The sequence below is a fragment of the Betta splendens genome, chromosome 4 (genome assembly GCF_900634795.4).
Source record: "Betta splendens chromosome 4, fBetSpl5.4, whole genome shotgun sequence".
Lineage (NCBI taxonomy): Eukaryota > Metazoa > Chordata > Actinopteri > Anabantiformes > Osphronemidae > Betta > Betta splendens.
The window spans coordinates 33,310,406-33,331,617 of record NC_040884.2 but is presented as its reverse complement, the minus strand read 5'-3'; the positions used below and the strand labels follow the sequence as shown (position 1 = coordinate 33,331,617).

The window sequence follows — 21,212 nt, the reverse complement described above, 5'->3', positions numbered from 1 at the left end:
TTTTTTCCCAAGACTTGGTGGTTTCGTGTCACAAGGAGTCATTTTTTCCCTGCTTTACTTCACCATGGAGTTTACCTGGCCTGGTCTGCCTGAGGATCTTTGTTTTTGTTTCACGGAGCTGGCTTCCTGGAGGAGGAGTATTGGTGGTTTGACTACTTTGGTGCGAGGAAGCTGTTTGCCAAGCTACAGTATGCTAAATAAGAAAGGATTTGGAACATGCTCTGCATGCCGCGCTCCGGTCGCACGCCAGACGCCAGCCCCCAGCCCCCAGCCCTCACACCCTACTTCAGCCTTCTTGAGCAGTAGGATGGAGTGGTTTTGCCTCCATTGCCTGAGAGCTGTCTTTTATCTTTTGACGGAGCTCCTTGATGTCGCCACCCCAGTTACAGACCCACATGACAGGTGAGACGCCTACGGGGAGGTGGTGGCACCCCTGGACTTAGGGAGGCAATAGAACATGCAGAACTGCATGCAACTGTTCGGAGTCCACAACACACAGCTGCCCCAGTAATCCAGCCCCACGTGGCATCTGTAGTTCCAGCACTGCAGCCATTTTGCCCAGTTCAGGCTTGTTTCCTGGAGTTCTGGAGGAGATCACACCTCAGCCTCAGTCCCTGGTGGTCCGAAAGAGACCACCCCAGCCTTGTTTCCTGTTGGTCCGGAGGAGACCACGTTAGCCTCGGTTCTTGGTGGTCTGGAGATGAACACGCCTGCCTCAGTCCCTGTGCCCTCTGCTCTCATGTCTACACAGGGGTTTCCCCCAGGGTTCCTGGCGGTCCGCTAACAACCACACCTGCCTCCGATCCCCGGCAATCCGCTGATGGCCACGCCAGCCTCAGTTCCAGGTGGTCCGGAGGGGACTTGTCCCCATGTCCCCTGCTTTCTGGTTGGCAGGTTCTCCCACTGGGGTTCTGGTTGGCAGCACTCCAGCTCGTCGGCTCCTTCCCTCGACTCCTGCACCTGCAGAGGCTCCCTCTGGGGTTCCTGAACCTGCTCTCCAGCCATGCTTTTCTGTGCCTGGTCTACGCCTCATTGCCGTCCTGCAGCCCGGCTTTCCAGAGCCCGCCGCTGTTGGCCCAAGTGACTTCCCCTGGTCGCTTTTCGTATGACTGCTGGATGGGTGGCCTCGCCTTCACCTCCCTCTGCTGCAGCAGTGGTGCTTCCTCTTCCATTGCTGACCACCTCAACTCGCCGGTCTTCTGGGCTGCGCTCATCTGGAGTTCGCTGCCGCTTCCTACAAAGGTCTGGGGGACATCTTCGTTTGACCTTCCAGAAATTCTCATTCTCCCCTGTGCACTGTAGGTGCAATGATGGCCTGGCAGCTGCCAGGCAAGGACTCTCCTTGCACCTCCCTTCTAGAATGGACTTTTGGCCTTTTTTTGACCCACCTACTGTGGACTCATGGCCTCACGTTGATTGGGGGGAATTTTTGTTTTCTGTCTCTTGTCTGTTTTGCCCGGGCCCTCCTCCAGTCCAGCTTGTCTTTGAGCTGCTGTTTTGGGCACCTGGCAATGCGTCCTGGGGGGCGCTTGTCATGGATCATGGGTTTTGTTGTGGTTTCCGGTTTTATTTTGAAATCTAGTTCTCATCTAGTCTCATTCTGTCTTATTTCCTGTCACAGATCCAGACTCGTTCAGTTGTGATCAGTCCTGTTTAGTTTCTGCTTTAGCTACCAGTCATGTGATTCACCACCTGTGGTCAATCAGCTACATATATATATGTAAAGCTACATGTAGACCAGCACTTACCTCCAGTCCTTTGCCAGATTGTTACACGTTTCATGCCAACTCTCCAACACTATCTTGTAAGTTTAACCCATGTACAGAACCATGTTTTTGTCTCGACCCTGTCTTGCCTGCTTCCTGTGTATTTTGTATGTTGACTCTGCCCTGCTGTTTCTGACCACTGCCTGGAACTGACCATTTATCTGATCCCTGCTGTATTTCTGTCTCTCCCTACCTGTGTACTGACCTCTGCATGTATGACTAATGATTGAGCATTAAAGTTTTAATCTAAACCTCATCTCTGAGCTGTGCATTTGGGTCCTACATATCACGGTCCCTGATATGTGTCGGGTTGTCAGCTTGGTAATTGTTTGCTTATTAAACTCAAGCTGTGTGAGTGAAGAATTTTGAATACTAGTGATTTCTACATGAACGATGCAGGGACTTGTGTGTAGGGTTTCGCAGAAACAGTTCACCAAATTTGACTTGGGCCAAAAAAGGGAATAGTGCATAATGATGTGTATACATGTAATAATGTTTTTTATGGCAACTAATATCAATAGCATATTAGTATAGCATATCTGTGACTCCACACAAGTCTAATGATGTACAGTGGTATGAATGAAAGGGTCAGCCTCTACAGTGATTTGTTTCCTTTTGTCTTGTAGATTCAAGATTCCAGATTTGAGATTCAAAAAATTTTATTAATCCCAGAGGGAACTTATTTTGCACATTTTGATCACTGTCACAGATGGAGGTACACACAAGAAGGAAGGGAGATTAAAAATAAGGCTGCTAACACATCTACACACACTCACATCAAGCATCACTAAACAAATTCCACTGGGCCTGTTTTAATCAGCTTTCTCCTCATGTCCAAATAAGCCGTGTGTGACAGTTCACGTCACTTAGTCACGTTTCTCACTCATTCCCGGTTTTATTTTGTACCACTTTCTGTTCAGTGCCCATGTTTTCCGTTCCAGCTTTATCTCCCACCTTTTAGTTGACTCGCCTGTGTCCTGTTAGTAATTACTCACCTGCTACCTATCTAGTCATCATCTTGATCTTCATTCGTGACTGACCCTGCTTTCCCTGACCTTGCCGCCTGCCTCATCTGTGATCCTGCCTTGCCGTAAGTCTGACCTAAGCCTGTCTCCTGACCACCAACTGTCTGATCCATGCCTGTACCGCTACTGCTTCAGTTGTGTATCGACCCTTGCCTGCCTGACTTTGAGTACTAATAAACCCTTTTCATCACCGAGCTTTGTCTCCGCCGTACATGTGGGTCCGCTACCTAGAGCGCCGTGACAGTACAATCTGGCCAGACTCGGACCCAGTCGGCGCCCTGCATCTGTTTAAGGTCAGTAGCTGATTTTGTATTTACCTGCCCGAGTCTGCCAGGGACCTCCACTGGTGCTTTGGGGAGCTCGCAAAGGATTATGCGGAAGCCCCTAGTCTGAAGGTCCGGCTCCGCATCATTAAAGCAGGCTATTGGGATCCTGGAGGAGAAATTCTGGTGGCTTGACTACCCCGGAGTGCCAACACTTTTTGAGACACTCCAGTCAGTGCGGAGGGATTCGGCACGCGCTCTGCGCCCCAGAGGCCCCGGCCCCTGTAACCAAGCAACCCTCTCCTCCAGCAGACGGCCTCCTCAACAGACAATATCCCCACCTCCATCACAGGCATTCTGGACAGCATCTTCCAGCGGATCCGTGCTCAATGTGCCCCTCCAGTCCTGTTCCTGTTTGCCCATTACGTGAACTTCACTGAGGCAGCGACCGACCCAGTCACCAAGGAGCACCGTCTCCGTGAAGCAACCGCGCTAATCATTAGAAAGCCTGCACTGCGCGAGGCCCTGGGGTTCACTGAGCCGCCGTCAGAGCCCGCATCGGTTCCTGCGCCTCAGTCCGCATCGGTTCCTGCGTCGCAGCCCGCAGTGGTTCCTGCGTCATAGTCGACGCCTCAGTCTGCGCCTCCCTTTGCACCCAGTCCTGCCTTGGCCTCAGTTCAGCCACCGGGCCACGCTCAAGCTCAAGCTCAAGCTCAAGCTCAGCCACGTCAAGCTCAAGTTCAAGCTCCAGCTCAGCCACGTCAAGCTCAAGCTCCAGCTCAGCCACGTCACGCCCAAGCTCCAGCTTTGTGCCAGCTAGTGTGCAGCTCTTGCCAGCCAAACCAGGCCTCGGTCCTTGTCGACCTCCCTGTAGAGGTCGTTTCAGTTCCTGTCGACCTCCCTGTAGAGGTCGTTTCAGTTCCTGTCGACCTCCCTGTAGAGGTCGTTTCAGTTCCTGTCGACCTCCCTGTTGAGGTCGTTCCAGTTCCTGTGGACCTCCCTGTAGAGGTTGTTCCAGTTCCTGTCGACCTCCCTGTTCAGGTCGTTCCAGTTCCTGTCGACCTCCCTGTTGAGGTCGTTCCAGTTCCTGTCGACCTCACTGTTGAGGTCGAACCAGTCCCTGTCGGCCTTCCTGTTGACCTCCAGGAGGAGGTCGTCCCTGCTGCGTTTCCTGGCGGCCTCCAGGAGGAGGTCGTCCCTGCTTCGTTTCCTGGCGGCCTCCAGGAGGAGGTTGTCCTAGCTTCAGCTCCTGCCGGCCTCCAGGAGGAGGTCGTCCCAGCTTCAGCTCCTGCCGGCCTCCAGGAGAAGTCGTCCCGCTCCTGGTTCCAGTGTTTTTTGGGTCAGTGTGTGCAGGTGCAGCTCCAGGTAATCGGGCACCAACCGCATTTGCAGCGATTTCTGGTAGTCCAGTGCCGGCCACGGTTATCTCAGTTCCTAATGATCCGGCACCGACCACACCTACCTCAGTTCCTGATGGTCCAGCACCAACAGCGTCCGCCCAGGCTCCCCGTCTGGGGTCGTCTCTACGTCTAGCCTCGTTGGGGGTCCTGGCACCATCTGTTCGCCTCTCCTCTTCTCTGGTCCTGGCTCTGGTTTCCCATCTACCCTCTGCAGTGGTCCTGGTTCCGTCGTCTCGTCGGTCTTTGTCCCTGGTTTTGGCTCCTACCCCACGTCCGTCCTCATCTATGGTTCTGGTCCCACGTCTGTCCCAGTTGCTGGTGCCGGCATCCTGCAGAGACTCTCCTCGTCACCACCCTCCTTAAGGGAGTGTCTGGACTTTGTATTTCTCCTGTCATGGACTTACTACTCATGGACTCTGTTCTGTTCCTGCAATTCATTCTGTGTGTTTTGATCCTCTTGTGTTCTGCTCTGGCCCGTCACCCATCTCGCTTGGTTATGTTTGTTTTGTTTTGGTCGTCTTGGAATCTGCCCTAGACGGGGGGGTTCTGTCACAGTTCATGTCACTTAGTTACGTTTCTCACTCATTTCCGGTTATATTTTTTACCACTTTCTTTTCAGTGCCCATGTTTTCATTTCCAGCTTTATCTCCCACCTTTTAGTTGACTCACCTGTGTCCTGTTAGTAATTACTCACCTGCTACCTATCTAGTCATCATCCCTCTGCATTTAAGCATCAGCTCTAGCCCTGCCCAGTTGCCAGATTGTCTTTGTGTAATAGCCAGCATTCCAGCATTATTTCATATCTTGATTCGTGACTGACCCTGCTTTTCCTGACCTTGCCGCCTGCCTCATCTGTGATCCTGCTTTGCCGTAAGTCTGACCTAAGCCTGTCTCCTGACCACCGACTGTCTGATCCATGCCTGTACCGCTACTGCTTCAGTTGTGTATCAACCCTTGCCTGCCTGACTACGAGTACTAATAAACCCTTTTCATCACTGAGCTTTGTCTCCGCCGTGCATGTGGGTCCGCTACCTAGAGCGCTGTGACACAGTGAAGTCTAGATGTTTACTCACAAGAAACCAGTCTACGTGGTTAGTGCTGGTAATGGGCCGTGTTATCTGAGATGTTTCCCAGAACTCTCTGGACCTCCACCGAACCTCTGCAAATGTTTTTCCAAGAAAAAACCTTCTCAAACTCAAAAACAAACTCCTTGCCCCCAGTTACTAAGGACCGACATGAACACCCACAAGCAACAACCAATACATTTTGTACAATACACTTTCCCCCCTCAATGGACAGATAAACGTCAATTGAAGTTGAAGCCAATTAAATCATTAAATTAAGATGGCTAAAATAGCAAACCCTTAACATAATTTCCTACACTTACGTATTTACTTTACTGGTGACCATATCACCAAACCCGGAGTAAAACTGAGTGACATTACCGTCGATGTCATTCAAATGTCAAGCTAAACAAGAACGATTAGACTGTAATAACTACAACATCAACACAAACTAATCTGATTTTAAAGACAGAAGTGCTGCGATGCAGAAAACCTTATTTGATTCAGGAAGCACTGCGGATGCATGCAATAAAAGAAAGAACAGTCACTAAAATACTCAGATTACGTCAAAATTATTATCCAAATACAAAGAAAAGCATAACATAGTACACTCAAAAATATTAAAAGTATTAGAAAATGACAAAAATAAAGAAAATCTTTCTGTCGCTGCCCGGCACCAAGCCAACGGCTCCTCCCAACTATCTGAAGACTCAACACACAAATATGAGCAGCGGGATTTGTCTCTCCAGTCACACACACACACACACACTCATTCCTGCTCTCTTTCCTTCTCTCCCTCTCACAGAAGCCCACACACACACACACACACTCTGCACAAGAGGAAAAAAGGAAAAGGCTCTGCACTGTAATCTGACGCTGTTACTAATCCTCACCTTAATTTTAGAACCACTCTAAGGAATATGATTTAGTTCTGAACCATAAAAAAAGGTAAATGTCAAGTGTCTAAACCTACAAAAAGGTGTTTAGTATATGTTGCCAATTTGGGTCCTTTTTCTTTGGCCTGCTCTTCCAACATCAGTTACCGTACTTACACAGCCTTAAATTTATTTTAGCCATATACAGACTATAAGCCCTTCATTTAGAATCTCCGGTCGGCGTCTGTCTCAGAGTTAACATTTTTAAGTTAACTTTTGGATGTCAATAGGCCATGTCATGTTTTATTTCCCCAAAATAAAAGCACAGCAAACCCATGAAGCAGTTAGTTATATACAGCATTACACAGGCCACAGGCGAGCACACACAATAAACATGTAGGAACAAACATGATGCTGCCATAATGAGTCGCTGTAGATCTGCTGAGTTCTGGCGTCCTGTCATAGAGTTACGATAGACAACTGCTGTAAACCAAATTCCTATGATTTTTATGGATATTTACATAAAATCTACGACCACGGGACAACATTTATGAACAAGTTATGGCAGTTTAAAACCCAAATAAGCGGCTGTAGTCACAGAAAGACTGCTCTCTACGTCTTTACGAGGCCATGCTTGCTGAAATTATATTATTATTAAATATTATATCATTAATTATATTAATTAAACCGTGACCCATTGCCACTGAATTATGTGAAGCCAATATATTGTATCAGATGTTAGAGCGGTGGGTGTGTACATATGTACTGAGGAGAATTAAAACAAGAATGTTTTTCTGCTGTTGTTGACATCAACTATGTTGTTCAGAAAAAAAATAAAGTTGCATACAGTAGTAAGAGCAACGACAAGGGATCAAACTCACACAGCTAAGACAAGAATCACTCAGCTTAACTAGCGGACTATCTGAGCATATGGGAATGTGGCTGTAGAATGACTAGTCATGGATAATGACTGAATTTAATGGTTACGAAATTTAATTGATAGCAAGATGTTGCACTTCTTACTCCCCCCTTTGAGCACACAACAGATACTTAACTAAACTAAATTAGGTTTGGTGTAATATATGTATGTTACAGGTAGAAATCACCAGTCGGACCACAGTTACGTTCCAGTGCATTGGAGGCTTCTAATCAACTTTGCGCCACCTGGTGATTAAAGCGAGACTAGTGTCCTGATTCCCTGCAAGATTTAAAATCCTTAGTCAGTGATACGCCACTTGCAGAGTGGCGACGTGAACGTACTACAGTGAAAACCGTGGTCACTTTGAACTGTTATGACTGTAGGATATTTTTGTGTCAGCCCTTGGGAATTAAAAACATCTTGATGACAATAAAGGTGAAGTCATGATTCTGCCATTCTGTCTATGCAGGACATTTTTGAGGGACCTGGAGAACTGTGCAGAGAAACCAGAGGTGGTTGGAACCTGTTTCCTGAAAAGGGTAAGAAAATGGAAACTGTGGTGTAAACTAAATGTGTACAGTTTGAGTTAGTCTTATTTCACATAAACCATTTTTATTGGTTTCATATTTATGGACTTTTGTTGTGATAATGATGAAGGTGAAGATGCTAAATGGCAAACCTTAACTTTGTTCCTGCCACAAAATATCTGTTTTGTTTTGTGTTTTTCTTTCTTGTAGCTTCCTTGCCCCTATTAAATCTACTGAACATCCAACAACACAGTTTCACATATTGAATGACCTATTTCTATACACCTAATTCAGTTCTGGACCATTTTTTATTTACTTCATATATTAATTTATTTTTGAAACACTCAGTTGGTATCTGTCCTAGTTATATGTCTTGGATAACTTGGAAGTAGAATTGCCTCAGCTTACTAGTTCATAGTTCACCCCACTTTTACTTTCAGTACAGTTTTGTGACAATAACAAGGTAATGGAAGATGATAAGTTTTGCGATTTTCCGGTTGTGCTTCAGGCTGCAAGGCTGTTTAAGAGCTGCAGATCTTCCCAAAATGAATAGCTCAAGAAATTAGTAACAGAAGAACCTTGTTTAGTTTGCTTCTAAAGTCCCTGTTTCTTCAGGAACACGTCATCTCATGGCATAGACATTAGGGGAGCGAGACCAATAAAACAACACCCTTACAGGGTGAACGCTTAAGAAGCAGACTTTGATGAGGGTTAAGGGTCTTTTAGAGAATAAGTATCAATCTTGGACAAGGTCTGGCACCTGAGATTTTGCATACTCCACCCCAGGGAGGGAGAGTGAAATACTCTGGGAGAGCAAGGACAGCGAGAAAGAGAGAACAAACAGAGGGAAGAGAAATGCCAAAAAGGTCGAGGGCACAACACATAAGGCTAAAGGTTCATTTGTGGTATACCTATGTAGTGCTACAATTACAAGCTGTATTCATAGTTACACAGGAAAAAATCAATGCAATACACTAGTTTTTTTGTCCAAGCTATTTTTAAACATGCTGTAATAGTTGCAGTTGTGGTATTAAATCTGAATTTAAAACAAACCACATGTAAACACTTTATCTTGCTTCTATAAGAGGGGGTTCATATTTTTAAGGGTCAGTTTCTGGTCAGATGTGAAAGAATTTCTCCAATGTCTACAGTGTTTGGAACTAAACACTATACACACATTAGGAACTAAAAAGATAAAGGAAAAGTTCTTCTCTGTGAACCCTCCAGATTCCTCCTATAGTCAGATTCACTGGAGACTTTAAATGGTCCATAGGTGTGAGTGTGGTTGTCTGTCTGTGTATGTGGTAATTAAAAGGTGTCCTTAGGATGTCCCCTACCTCTTGCCCATAGTTCATTACAACAGGGTTCAGCACCATATAACTCTTACAAAGACAAGTTTGGATTGGATTATTAATGTCCCGCAGAGTAACATGAGCAGAGCAGGTAATGAGATGATTGTGGGATCTGGCCTGTTCTTCCTTCTTATCCTTACAGTCTCTGTCTCCAGCCTCAGCTCCCCACTCCCACTTCCTATTTTTCCCGTAACCCAATGCCAGATTATTAACCCAAACTACACTCACCTGTGTCTTTCCCCCTGTCTTCAGTGCATACACACCCTCCCATTCACTCTGCCACGGACAAGTCATCTGATGTCATTCCTCTGTCATTTGAGTCCTCATGCGACTCCAACCACCTCTTGCCACTGTTCAGTTTCCAGGCCCTAGTCTTTTTTTTAAGAGGCCATGTTCCTGAACATGTTGAGGTTCTTTTGCCCTCCTGAACTTTTTTTGTCCTTGTTTTCTGAAGTGGTTCTTTAGTTTATTCTGGTGTTTTTATAGTTTTTTATTAATGTGTTAAATTAAAAATTTAACCATTTGTCCGTCACTCTGCTGTGCTACTGGGGTTTTTAACGTTAACGTACAACTTAAAACACTTTGCAAACTGTAGAAATTAACAGGCTTTGCACTTTCAGAAAGAAGAGCTACAAATATATGAGAAGTACTGTCAGAATAAACCCCGCTCTGAAGTCCTGTGGAGACAGTGTGGAGACAGCCTTTTCTTTCAGGTAACGTCAGGACACATCTACTGTATGCATTACCTGTACCAGCCCCAAAATGAATAACAAGATCAGAGTGTGTATGTCCTATTCAGTCCTGTTGGTTGTTTTGGACACAGGCTGTTAATGATAATTAATTATTTCAATATCTGACAAAAGGAATGCCAGAAGAAATTGGACCATAAACTGTCCCTGGATGCCTACCTGCTAAAACCTGTCCAGAGGATCACCAAGTACCAGCTCATGCTTAAGGTGTCACGCACACTGGAACATGTAAAGAAATGCTGTGCATACAGTGTGTATATATATATATATATATATATATATATAGTGTGTGTGTGTGTGTGTGTTTGTGTGTGTGTACTTGTACTTGCATCAAAGTGAGAACCAAAAAACGTATTTTCCTACCAAAGTGAGAACATTTTGACAAAGTGAGGACATTTTGACCGTTCCTCACTTCTTTGAAGGCCTGTTTGAGGGTTAAGATGTGATTTTAGGGCTGAGGTTAGAATTGAGTTTTGGTTCGGATTACAGCAAGGATTAGACGTCTGCCTTTAATTGTGATGAATAGGGTTAGGGTAAGGGGCTAGGGAAGTCATTATGTCAATAGATGTCCTCACTTTGATGTATGTACAAGAATGTGTGTGTGTGTGTGTGTGTGTGTGTGTGTGTGTGTGTGTGTGTGTGTGTGTGTGTGTGTGTGTGTGTGTGTGTGTGTGTGTGTGTGTGTGTGTGTGTGTTGTTGGATGAAGACAGTTTTAACCTAACAAAAATGCAGGGAAGAGGAAGTAATGCAATTGGGCAGTGGGCAAGGATGTTTCAGGCCAGAGGACAGCAAAGGTTAGAGCGTTGTATTCTTGGAAGCAGAAGCAGAAGGTCTCCATTTTGAACCCAGTTGATCCCACAAGGTGTGTCCCTGAGCAAGACGCTTCACACTAGATCCCCGAGAACCTATGTGTGGCTGCCCACTGCTCACCCAGTGAGGGTATGGGTCAACTGCAGCAAACACAATTTCCCCAAGGAGATCAGTAACTTTATCCTAGGTATGGTAGATGGGGGTGTATGGTAACCCAACTTATATCAGTGTAACTTGAGTTAGGTCTAAACAATGGTTGAGCCAAAACCTCTAGAGAAATAATGTCTCAGACTGATAGCCATTGCTAATAAAATACTCATATCTGAAATTTGTATATATCCTTCCCAGGAGATGTTAAAATGCAGCAAGGGTGATGGGACAACTGAGCTGGAAGAGGCTTTAGCTACAGTGCTCAACATCATCAAGTCTGTCAATGACTCCATGCACCAAATAGCCATCACTGGTTTTGAGGTCAGTACCGATGATTCATCATGTATAACACTTTATTAGTGGCTGTGTGAAGTGTGATTCAGTGTGGACTTGCTGTGGAAATAAAGGCCTGACTTGTGAGATATTGTTAAACCTGTTGTTTTTCCAGATTTACCAGTAATCACTGTATAATACAGCAAACATTTATTACAGTATTAACCCAAACAATTATTGTTACTCAGGGTTAATCTGATTCATTGGAAGGTTTGGGGCAGATGAAGAAGTTCATGAAGTTTCATGATTAAGTTTTTTTTTAAATCATTACCACTTATTGTCCTACTATATACAGTATATACAGTTTGGGCCATTCTTCTGTTTGCTTTTGTTCCCTTTCTTATGCTACATACTGTACATGGTCCTTGCCCTCTAGTACTAACTATGAGGGTATAGGATTCTTTGTCTCAACAGATACATGTAATTTTTAGTTACATATTATATATAAATATTTATATAAATAATTTGATTTTGGTAGAACTGCCCTCTGTTACAAGTTTCACACAGAGGTCAAAAATACAAAAAGCTGAGTCCAAGTACAAATCCAAGGGAGCAGGCAGGGCAGGGTCAAAACAAGGTCAAGGTTCAGTTCACAGGCAAGACTTACTAAACAGGAGTGCTGAAGCGTTAGAATGAAGCTCAACCAATCAGGCCACTGAACTGGGTAAGTACTGAAGACTAAATACTGGAATAATGAGTAATTGACAGTAGCTGGTGAGACACTTAACCAGGTGTGAAGCAGAACGGAAATAATACACAGGAACTACACCAGAAGAAACAAAATAAAACAGGAAACGAAAAAAACAGAGCTAAGAAGCAGGGATCCATGACACTTGGTTCAGGGCTTCTGGACATTTTTCTGAAAACTTCATTACATGCTTCCCCATTCATAACCTTAAAGTTTGGATCCACAGACACATGCTGCTCTTCACAGGGTGTGTGTACAGTGTGGAGTTGCTCATAAGATCACAGCATCATAAAACTGTTTTTTATTCACTGTGGTTATTGTGTAGTTTTTGTGTATGATGGTATTTAAATTAATAATTTCTGTTTAAGGCTTAAGAATTACCTCCATGAAAGTATAAAATATATTATTGCATAATACTTTTACAACTTGCTTTGGAGAAGTGCAGCTTATGCCAAAGGGACTCGAGTGTATGGGATACTGAGGGTAGAGATGTGCCACGTTTTACCACTAGGTTGCCCTGGGGGAGCTCTAAAGCAAAATTAAGCTACTGTTGAAGGGCTTTGATTCAGCTTCGATGGCGACATCTGCTGGATATCTATTGATATTGCATTTAAAACTTGATGCTTCCCAATTTAGTGTGCCCAGTGTGTTTTGCTGTTCCCTCCTTATAGCTTATGAACTGGATCATATGTTATCAGGGAATGTTTTAATCCACTTCTTCAATAACATAACATGTTTTTGGCCTTTTAAAATGAAAATACTGAAATGCAAACTCTTCCTAGAACAAAAAACAGGATTCATGACTTTTGACTTTGTGTGTTGATGCCGCAGGGAAACCTAAGTGAACTGGGGAAGTTGCTGATGCAGGGATCCTTCAGCGTGTGGACCGACCACAAAAAAGGCCACAGTAAGGTATCACTTATTGTATCATCTTATTGTATATTTTTTATGGTTACTACAAAAAGTTACATTTTGGCATATGTGTTCCAGAATAGCCTGGGATGTGGAATGAAGGCCTTGGATAGACATTTGGGCAAGGAAATAAAATGAATAATGAATTATTTCAGGTGAAGGACCTGGCCAGGTTTAAGCCCATGCAGAGACATCTTTTCCTGTATGACAAGATATTGCTGTTCTGTAAGAAACGAGAAGAGAACACAGAAGCACAAGACAAAACTCCATCCTACAGTTTCAAACACATGCTCAAGGTCAGACACAGACAACACTGGTATTTTTTTATTACAAAGTAGCTAACATAGAATTTGTGTTTTAGCTTAATCCTATATAAAGACATCTTGGACAAATTATAAAACTAGTCCTACCAACAAAACTGACATAAATGAATCTCATTACAAAAACAAATACAATGTGTTAAACTTTAAATATTTTCTTTCTAGCAATCCAGGCTTTTTTTTATTTTGCACTGGAACTAAAATCAGAACACATCCAAGCTTGGAGGTTAAGAGAGCAAAGGTTCCCCATACAATGTTGGCTCTTATATTGCCTTCCACTGTTTGTCCCCAGATGAGTTCAGTGGGCATCACAGAGAACATCAAAGGTGATAACAAGAAATTTGAGGTGTGGTACAATGGCAGAGATGAGGTTTACATCATCCAGGTATGTTGAATGCAGCTGGAAGAACAAACCTGTCTTTTTCTTCTGTTCAGCTTGAATGCTGTGGGCGACTTTCTAACGTCTGCAGCGTCATTTGAGAAAATATTCATTTACTCTGATATTTAATGTTTTTTTGATGAAAAACTGCTGATATGTAACTAAGGGCTTGAATGCAAGGCGCACACTTTACAAATAGTGTGATATTTTACAATGTAATAGATGTATAGAAACCGTGAGTTTAAACTAAAACATGTTTTATGTCTGTAATTTATTAACTATTTAATTAAATCATTTAGTCGTGTAGAGGAGAATATGTTTATTTTAGAGATTAATAAAAGGACAAAAATATTGTATATTGTAAAACAAAATGCTAAATTGCTATTGATTTTTGTCACTGATACTTTGGTGGCTTTTAGTATCCACAATCCTCCTCTTGGGGACAGTGTTGTACTACACTGGGCCACTGAGCACCGCCTAACATCTCAGCTGGCTTTTCTATATGCATATTTACTTTTACTTCTCCAGGTTATATTGGGTACAACTGCCATCTAATTTAATACAGTACAACAACTCTGCTATTCTTTCAACTTTTACAAGGTTGTAATTTCCCACTGCTTAAAGGGGGATAGGTTACTGCTGAATAGCAAGTTGTTATAAAAATTTGCTCTTTTTATTAACAAAAATGTGCAAATTTATAGTTGTATTTAACATTTTTATATGTAATAATATATATTATTATATATAATTTATATTTAACACTTATGGTCTATGTCCAGAGAGAACAGGAAAAAGCGGCATTATTATGTTTGTGGTAATATCCTACAACACCCAGAATGCATTGCACTTTGTTGTTGAGCCCGAGATCCAGCCATTGGATTTACCTACAGTAATCCACCGGCTGTGAGGCGTGTTACTCCTCTGCTTTACAGACAAACAATCGGACATTGCTTTGCGTTTTTAAGAAAAGTTTATATTTTTACAGTGTATTTGAATACAGACATTGTTTAGCAGCTTTTTAATTAATCAAAGCAGACAGTTGTTAACTGCTGTTAAGCTACAGATTCCACAGCCACCTTCTTCTTTTCTTTATCTGCCTTAAGTCTTCCAAGAGTCTTCCAGAAGCCTATATTGCCTAAAAATTGAAGTTATTTGTATTAGAGTATTAGTATTAGAGTTGCTTACAGCCACTTAAAGCTAATGCACTAGCTAACGTTACACTTATGCTACTTTTGACAGTCTAAACACGCTAAAAACACTAGCTAAACCAATAAAAGGTAGAATATATTACTTACTCAGTGCTCATGTGACCATTCTGTCCGGGCTGTTTTTTTCTGGTTTCTCCTTGGCATCCTGAAGCTACTATAGGTACGAGTAGTCCTTTGTTTACATGTAGCCCAAAACTGATGATGCCTAACACAAATATGTTCCTCTGTAAGCAGAATCCGCAACTGCAGATCTGAGTGTCCTTTCATTCTTAAATACTAGTCGACATGTTTTTGGTCAACCCCCATTGAAAATTGGTTAAGTATTTCAGAAAGGTCGTAATTCTACTGTATGTTTGTTATGGAGGTGGTTGCTGAGGTTCTACTGCAGAATTAATTAAACAAGTGGTTTTGATGTTTTTGGCCTGTCACTCATTTTAAATAGGCTGTGTGTGACTGTGTCTTTCTCTCCCTTAGGCTCCCTCCATGGATGTAAAAAATATGTGGGTGTCAGAGATTCGGAAAGTTCTTACAGGTCAGCTAGAGGCTTGCAGAGGTACAAACATACACACCCAAACATAACCAAATAATTTCATCCTTGAGCATCCACGTGCTGTAATTATCAGATGTCTAATCCTAACAAAAAACAAACTCCAACTTTAACCCTAAAACTAGAGCAAACAAACAGCCCATTATTGTAAATGCTTTGCACTTGTAAATTGCTTTTGTACTTTACTGGTACTCAGCGCAGTTGTCAATGCTTCTCATTCACCCATTTACACACTGGTGGCAGAGCTGCTATACTGTACAACTTAAGCTTGAGTATAATTTGAATTTGATACATTGTATGATTTTTACATTAGTAATTAATTTTACAAATTATTATATGTGATGAATTAATGTTTATGGAGCCAATTTAGGGTCAAGAGAGCCAAGAGAAGAAAAAAAATCACTAGGGAGTTATTAGCTGGTTTAAGGACTGTTAGAGTAACTACAATATGCATAGATCCTGGTAAAAGGAAACTCTTGTGCACTCACTATAAATTTTTTAGTCTCTGAGTCCACCAATCTCAGTAACCATCTCTTCTCCTGTCTTTCTCTGCTCCTCTCAGTCCTCAGCCACAGTTTCACTTTGTGGTTCTGACTGACAGAAAAACCACTCTGTGTGTCACACACTCTGCCCCACTGACAACTCATCTGTGTGTGTGAGCAGACTAATAACAGCAGCCGTGTCATGAAGTCTAGAGAGCAGAGGCTGTAGAAGGCTTCGGTGCAGAGAATGCATTTGCGTTATTTACTCTGCATGTGAAGAGGTAGAGGAAAATGTAAGTGAGAGGCTGAAATTGACTTTAGAAAAGAATAGAGAGGGTATTGGAAGTTCTATGGAGACAACAGAAGAAAATAGTGGATAAATACACACACACAAAAAGACAGAGAGCCAAAGGAAATTTAGGGTTGAAATGAAGACAAGAAAAGTCAAAAACTTTCTAAGAAGAAAAATGTAAGGATGTGCAGATCCCCTTTACTTCAATAAAGGTTAGCACTGTGGACAGTGATTTATATACAAAAAAACGGTTAACATAAGTTTGGACTTAAAACTAAAGTACTAGTGGAGAGAGTATCACAGACACTAGAGTCCAGCAGCACAGACACTGGTAGGAAAACCAAGCAACATGGTAGAACAGTAGCTTTGTGGTCCTGTCCGGGAGTTGGACCCCACATTTACTTCAGTCAGTTTCCAGTTGTTGCTGGGAATGAGGCAAAATTAGCACAAAAAAAGATTTTTCACCACCAAATTGCTATTCAACATTCTTTAGCTGTGAACAATGTGCGTGCGTGCGTGCGTGCGTGCGTGCGTGCGTGCGTGCGTGCGTGCGTGCGTGCGTGCGTGCGTGCGTGCGTGCATGCGTCAATCCATGTACCAGCCAAATATATTGTTCAGCCTGAACTTTTCTGTGTGATTGATTATTATAGACTGGATACCCATTCATTTCCTATGAATACACTGGGACCACCACAGATGTAACAAGGTTGAATAAAACACTCAAAATTCAATGAAAGGTGATCATCACTTTTGTATATTCAATTGCATAGTGTTGAGGATATTATAAAGCCGTGAATAAATCAGGTCAAAAATATTTCTGACTGTTTTAATTTGTAAATTGGTCAGATTTGACTAGAACATGACCAGAGGGTTAATGTTGTAATGTCAATTGGCTTTGGATGCTATAGTCCTGAAATATCATTAACCAACACAATACGTGTGCTCATATACTGGACCTTACAAGTTAATGTTTACATTTAGTTTGTCATGAGATGATTTTGTACGTTACTGCAGTCCAGTGCACAACTTTGCTTTTAAATGAATTGTCCTAGACTGTGATTTGTTTTAATAATATTTGCTAGTTGGGGTCAATATGTTCAAGTGCCAGTACAATATTCTTTAATTCCTTCATTCCTTCAATTTCAGGAATAGTCTCACTAAAGAAATCTCACTAATAAAAGCAGGTTTCTAATTTTCTTTTTTCTAATTTTGAGTTGTTAGAAAAATGACAAACTGTAACTTCCAGCCCATGTAATACTACATACAGTGATTTACAGTGTTTATAGGTGAGGCTTCCCAATGTAATGATTGGCTCCTCTCATGCTATTAACTGTTACGAACTCCCCCCATACCGCTTGATGAGACAGGTGAGGGGTAGAACCCAAATGCAACGACCCAAACTCCGCACTGAGATTGACAGTTAATTTATTAAACATATACTGTAACACAAAAACATAAACTCACTGCTCGGCAGGACGAAAGCTCTAGACAAAGTCAGAACTAAAAATCAGTACCAACTACCAACCTAAACACAGAGACACCACAAAGTACAAACCTTGGCACAGGATGGGAGATTAGAATAGAATAGAATAGAATAGAATAGAATAGAATAGAATAGAATAGAATAGAATAGAATAGAATGCCTTTATTAGTCCCACAGCGGGGAAATTCCCATCAGCAGCCAGGTTACCCGGCGCTAGTCCGACAGTGAAAGCAATTGCAGTACAAACAATAAAAAACACGCACATACAGTGGCACACAGTACAAGTGGAAACCTTGCTGGAATGTTTTCTTGGGTTCATCAGGACAGATAGATAAGGTCGGAGAGCAGACAGTGAGACTGTAAGGTGGGGTGGGAGGGGGTGTATTTGCATCAGTGTAGTGAAGTGTTGTTTATAGAAGTATGACCGAGGCCGACCAAGATGTTTACAGGTCAGTCCAACAGTTGTCCTTGAAGGGAGTCACAACAGGGGAAGAGGATAGATAGAGGCACAGCTGGTGAGCTAGATTGGACCCGAGAAGGGAGGGGTGAGGGAGAAGGGACAGAGTAATACACAGCCAATTCTAATAAATTTTAACAATCCATGAGTAATTTGTCTAGATCAATACTCCAATCGGTCAGAACTCAGGGCTTCATCGTCTCTTGTGGGACCATGGGTCACCCGTGACATCTCCTCGCCTGTCAGACAAGCCTGTCACCATAGTAACCAAGTGTTCAGTCTGTCTGCAGATTTTAAGCCCTCAGTCCCTTGTCTTCCTCCGAACGGGCTGAGATCTTATTAGTCAGTCCTGCAATCCGGGCATCCGAACGAGCTGAGATGTTACTGATCAGTCCCTCAATCCGGGTCATCCTCTGATGCAAATCATCCGAACGAGCTGAGATGTTAATTATCAGTCCTTCAATCCGACCAGTTGATTAGCTCCATGTTCAAAAATGTTATTCCAGAATAGCAGATCAGGGTGCTCAGAAAAAGACAAGCCAAGGACACTGCAAGCAAAAGCAGAGTGGGAGCAGAGAGAAAACACGTCTGCACTCCTCGAGAGGCGGAAGTTAACGAAACGGAAGTTAACGAAACACAAACTCCACAACTTCAGAAAAACTCCTCAGTTTAAACTCTCAATGTAACAGTTGCACTTACGACTTGTTGTTGCGCTCTGATCTTTACCAAGACCTGGCTCTCAGAGGAAGTCCCAGAATCAGCTGTTCAACTAGAGACTCACTCCATTCACTAAGGAGACCAAACTGCAGCATTGGGTAGGGACAGAGGCGGAGTGGGTGCGTGTGTTCGTAAACAACTCGTGGTGTGGAGATGTGAAGACTGTTATAAAGCATTTCTCACCAGACATGGAGTTTTTGCTATGCCAACCCTACTACCTACGTCTAGATTTTACCGCTGTGTTTTTGGACACAGTTTACATTCACCCATGAGCCAACTCTACAGCCGCACTAGGCACCCTCCATGACACTATCAGCACGCTGAAGACAGCTCGCCCTGATGCTGTTTTTTTCGTTGCTGGTGATTTCAACCATTGTAATTTATGTACTATACTCCCAAAATAAAACCAACACGTAAACATTCAAACCCATGACAAGAAGAACACACTGGATCATGTCTACAGCCATATACGTGGTGCATACAAGGCTGCGCCTCGACCTCACTTTGGTCTCTCAGACCGTAGCCACTAAGGAAGATTCTTCTATTAGCATACAGGACTTTGCTTAATGTCAGGTAAGCCACGTGCTGTGTGCTCGATCTCTTGCTAGATCAGGGAATGAGACAGAGTACAAGGTGGCAAAGTACGAGCTGAGAAGAGCCATAACAACGGTCAAAAGACCATATAAGCAGAGGCTAGATGGTTTCTACTGTACAGCTGATCTCAGGCAGATATGGCAAGGTCTGCAGCACATCACCCCCATTTACAATAACCTCAGCTGAGACACAAAACGCCCTGAGGAAGATCAACATCCGCAAGGCAGCTGGCCCAGACAACATTCCTGGGAGGGCCCTCAGATTGTGCTAAAGAGCTGGCTGATGTCTTCACCTCAATTTTCAAACTCTCCCTCAGCCAGAGCATTGTACTAACCTGCTACAAAACGACAACAATCGTCCCTCTGGAAAAGAAGAGGCCCCCAACCTGCCTGAATGTCTATACTGTACATCCATTCATTTTTTTTGGATATGTCAGCAGCTTTTTTTAGACACTGAGTAAGAGTATCAGAAAATGCTAATAGAAATACTTTCTGTAACATTTTTTATAGACTAAAGAAGAAAAATATTTATTTTTGGATAAGCAGTATGTAACACCGTGTCATGTTTTCCTTGTCTTCACAGAAGCCAGTCAGCTCAACATCTGCGGGGGCCCCACGAGGTTTGTATTGACCTTCATGCCACCCAGCAGGGGTTTAAGACCTTAGATAACTAAACCAAAAAAATCCCACACACAGCAAGCCTTTAATTGTAATAATTAGCATCAGTGGAGAGGAACAACAAGGAACAAACCTTCAGCAGAACCAGGCTGGATGTGGGTGGCCATCTGCCTCGACCGGTTGGGATGAGGGGATAGAGAGAGAGAAAAGCACAGCAACAACAGAGCACAGGCAGGATGGTTGGATCCAGAGCTTCCTATCAAAGACATAGGTGAGGATAGAGTGGGAGAGAGAGAGGGGGGGAGAACCACAACTATTGGAGAGAAAGAGAAAAATTAGTTAAACATGGAAAAATGATGGAAGGTTATTGAATAGAAGACATAGAAGGAGGAGCTCAATGTATAAATGAAGGCCCCCAGCAGTCTATGTCTATTGCAGCTTAACTACTGTAATAGATGGTTCTGATGCTTTATCCAAAAGGAAGGTTTTTAGTCTAGACTTAAAGGTAGAGATTGTGTCAGCTTCTCAAACCTTAACAGGGAGCTGGTTCCACAGGAGAGCTTGGTAGCTAAAAGCTCTGCCACCCGTTTTACATTTAAAGACTCTAGGATCCCTAAGTAGCCCAGCGCTCTGAAAATGAAGTGTTCTGCTGGGAGCATAAGGAACTATAAGTTGTGTAAGATAAGAAGGTGATATATCATTAAGTGCTTTGTAGGTGAGTAGGAGATAGTTTACTATTGGTAAATTAGTTCATAAAGTCAATTATAGTAGGATAGATAGATAGTACTGTAGGCTCAACACAGCTATGACTCTTAGTCAGCCTGGCTACAGTGCTGAAAAGAAACCTGGGGTTGTTTTTGTTTTCCTCAATTAAGGAGGAATATGTTTTTTTAGCTTTTTTATATATTTTTAGACTGTCCTTCTGACTGTCCTAAGCGTTCTTTCCAGCCGCTGCAAGATCACTTATGGTAAATTCAAAAGTTAATAAGAAATAGTCAGAAAACAGAGGGTTTTGGGGAAGAACTATTAAATTATCAGTTTCAACCCCATAGGTCAGGACAAGATCGAGGGTATGATTAAAACAATGAGTGGGTTCATTTACATGATGAGTAAAACCAATAGCGTCCATTAATGAGTTAAAAGCAGTGCTGAGACAAATACTGTCAACATCTACATGAATGTTAAAGTCTCCCACTACACTGACCTTATCCGTGCTAAGAACTAAGTCAGATAAAAATTCAGAGACTTCAGTTAACTTAAGTCTGGGTGAGAAAGGCTCAGA

The 21,212-nt window shown here is 42.9% G+C and overlaps 1 protein-coding gene across 23 annotated transcripts in view; it reads left to right on the top strand.

Moving 5' to 3' along the window:
- The window catches only part of mcf2l2 (MCF.2 cell line derived transforming sequence-like 2), a 156,332-nt gene that overhangs the window by 95,285 nt on the left and 39,835 nt on the right, over positions 1-21,212 (top strand). For 22 of the 23 annotated variants that reach the window (XM_055507783.1, XM_055507782.1, XM_055507775.1 and 19 more), the window contains 9 exons: positions 7,782-7,851; positions 9,812-9,904; positions 10,055-10,147; positions 11,100-11,222; positions 12,754-12,834; positions 12,990-13,130; positions 13,447-13,539; positions 15,216-15,294; positions 19,896-19,932. In XM_055507783.1, coding sequence (XP_055363758.1) covers positions 7,782-7,851; positions 9,812-9,904; positions 10,055-10,147; positions 11,100-11,222; positions 12,754-12,834; positions 12,990-13,130; positions 13,447-13,539; positions 15,216-15,294; positions 19,896-19,932 — 810 coding nt within the window. The remainder of the gene's footprint in view (positions 1-7,781; positions 7,852-9,811; positions 9,905-10,054; positions 10,148-11,099; positions 11,223-12,753; positions 12,835-12,989; positions 13,131-13,446; positions 13,540-15,215; positions 15,295-19,895; positions 19,933-21,212) is intronic. The other variant, XM_055507776.1, reaches the window with a different exon arrangement.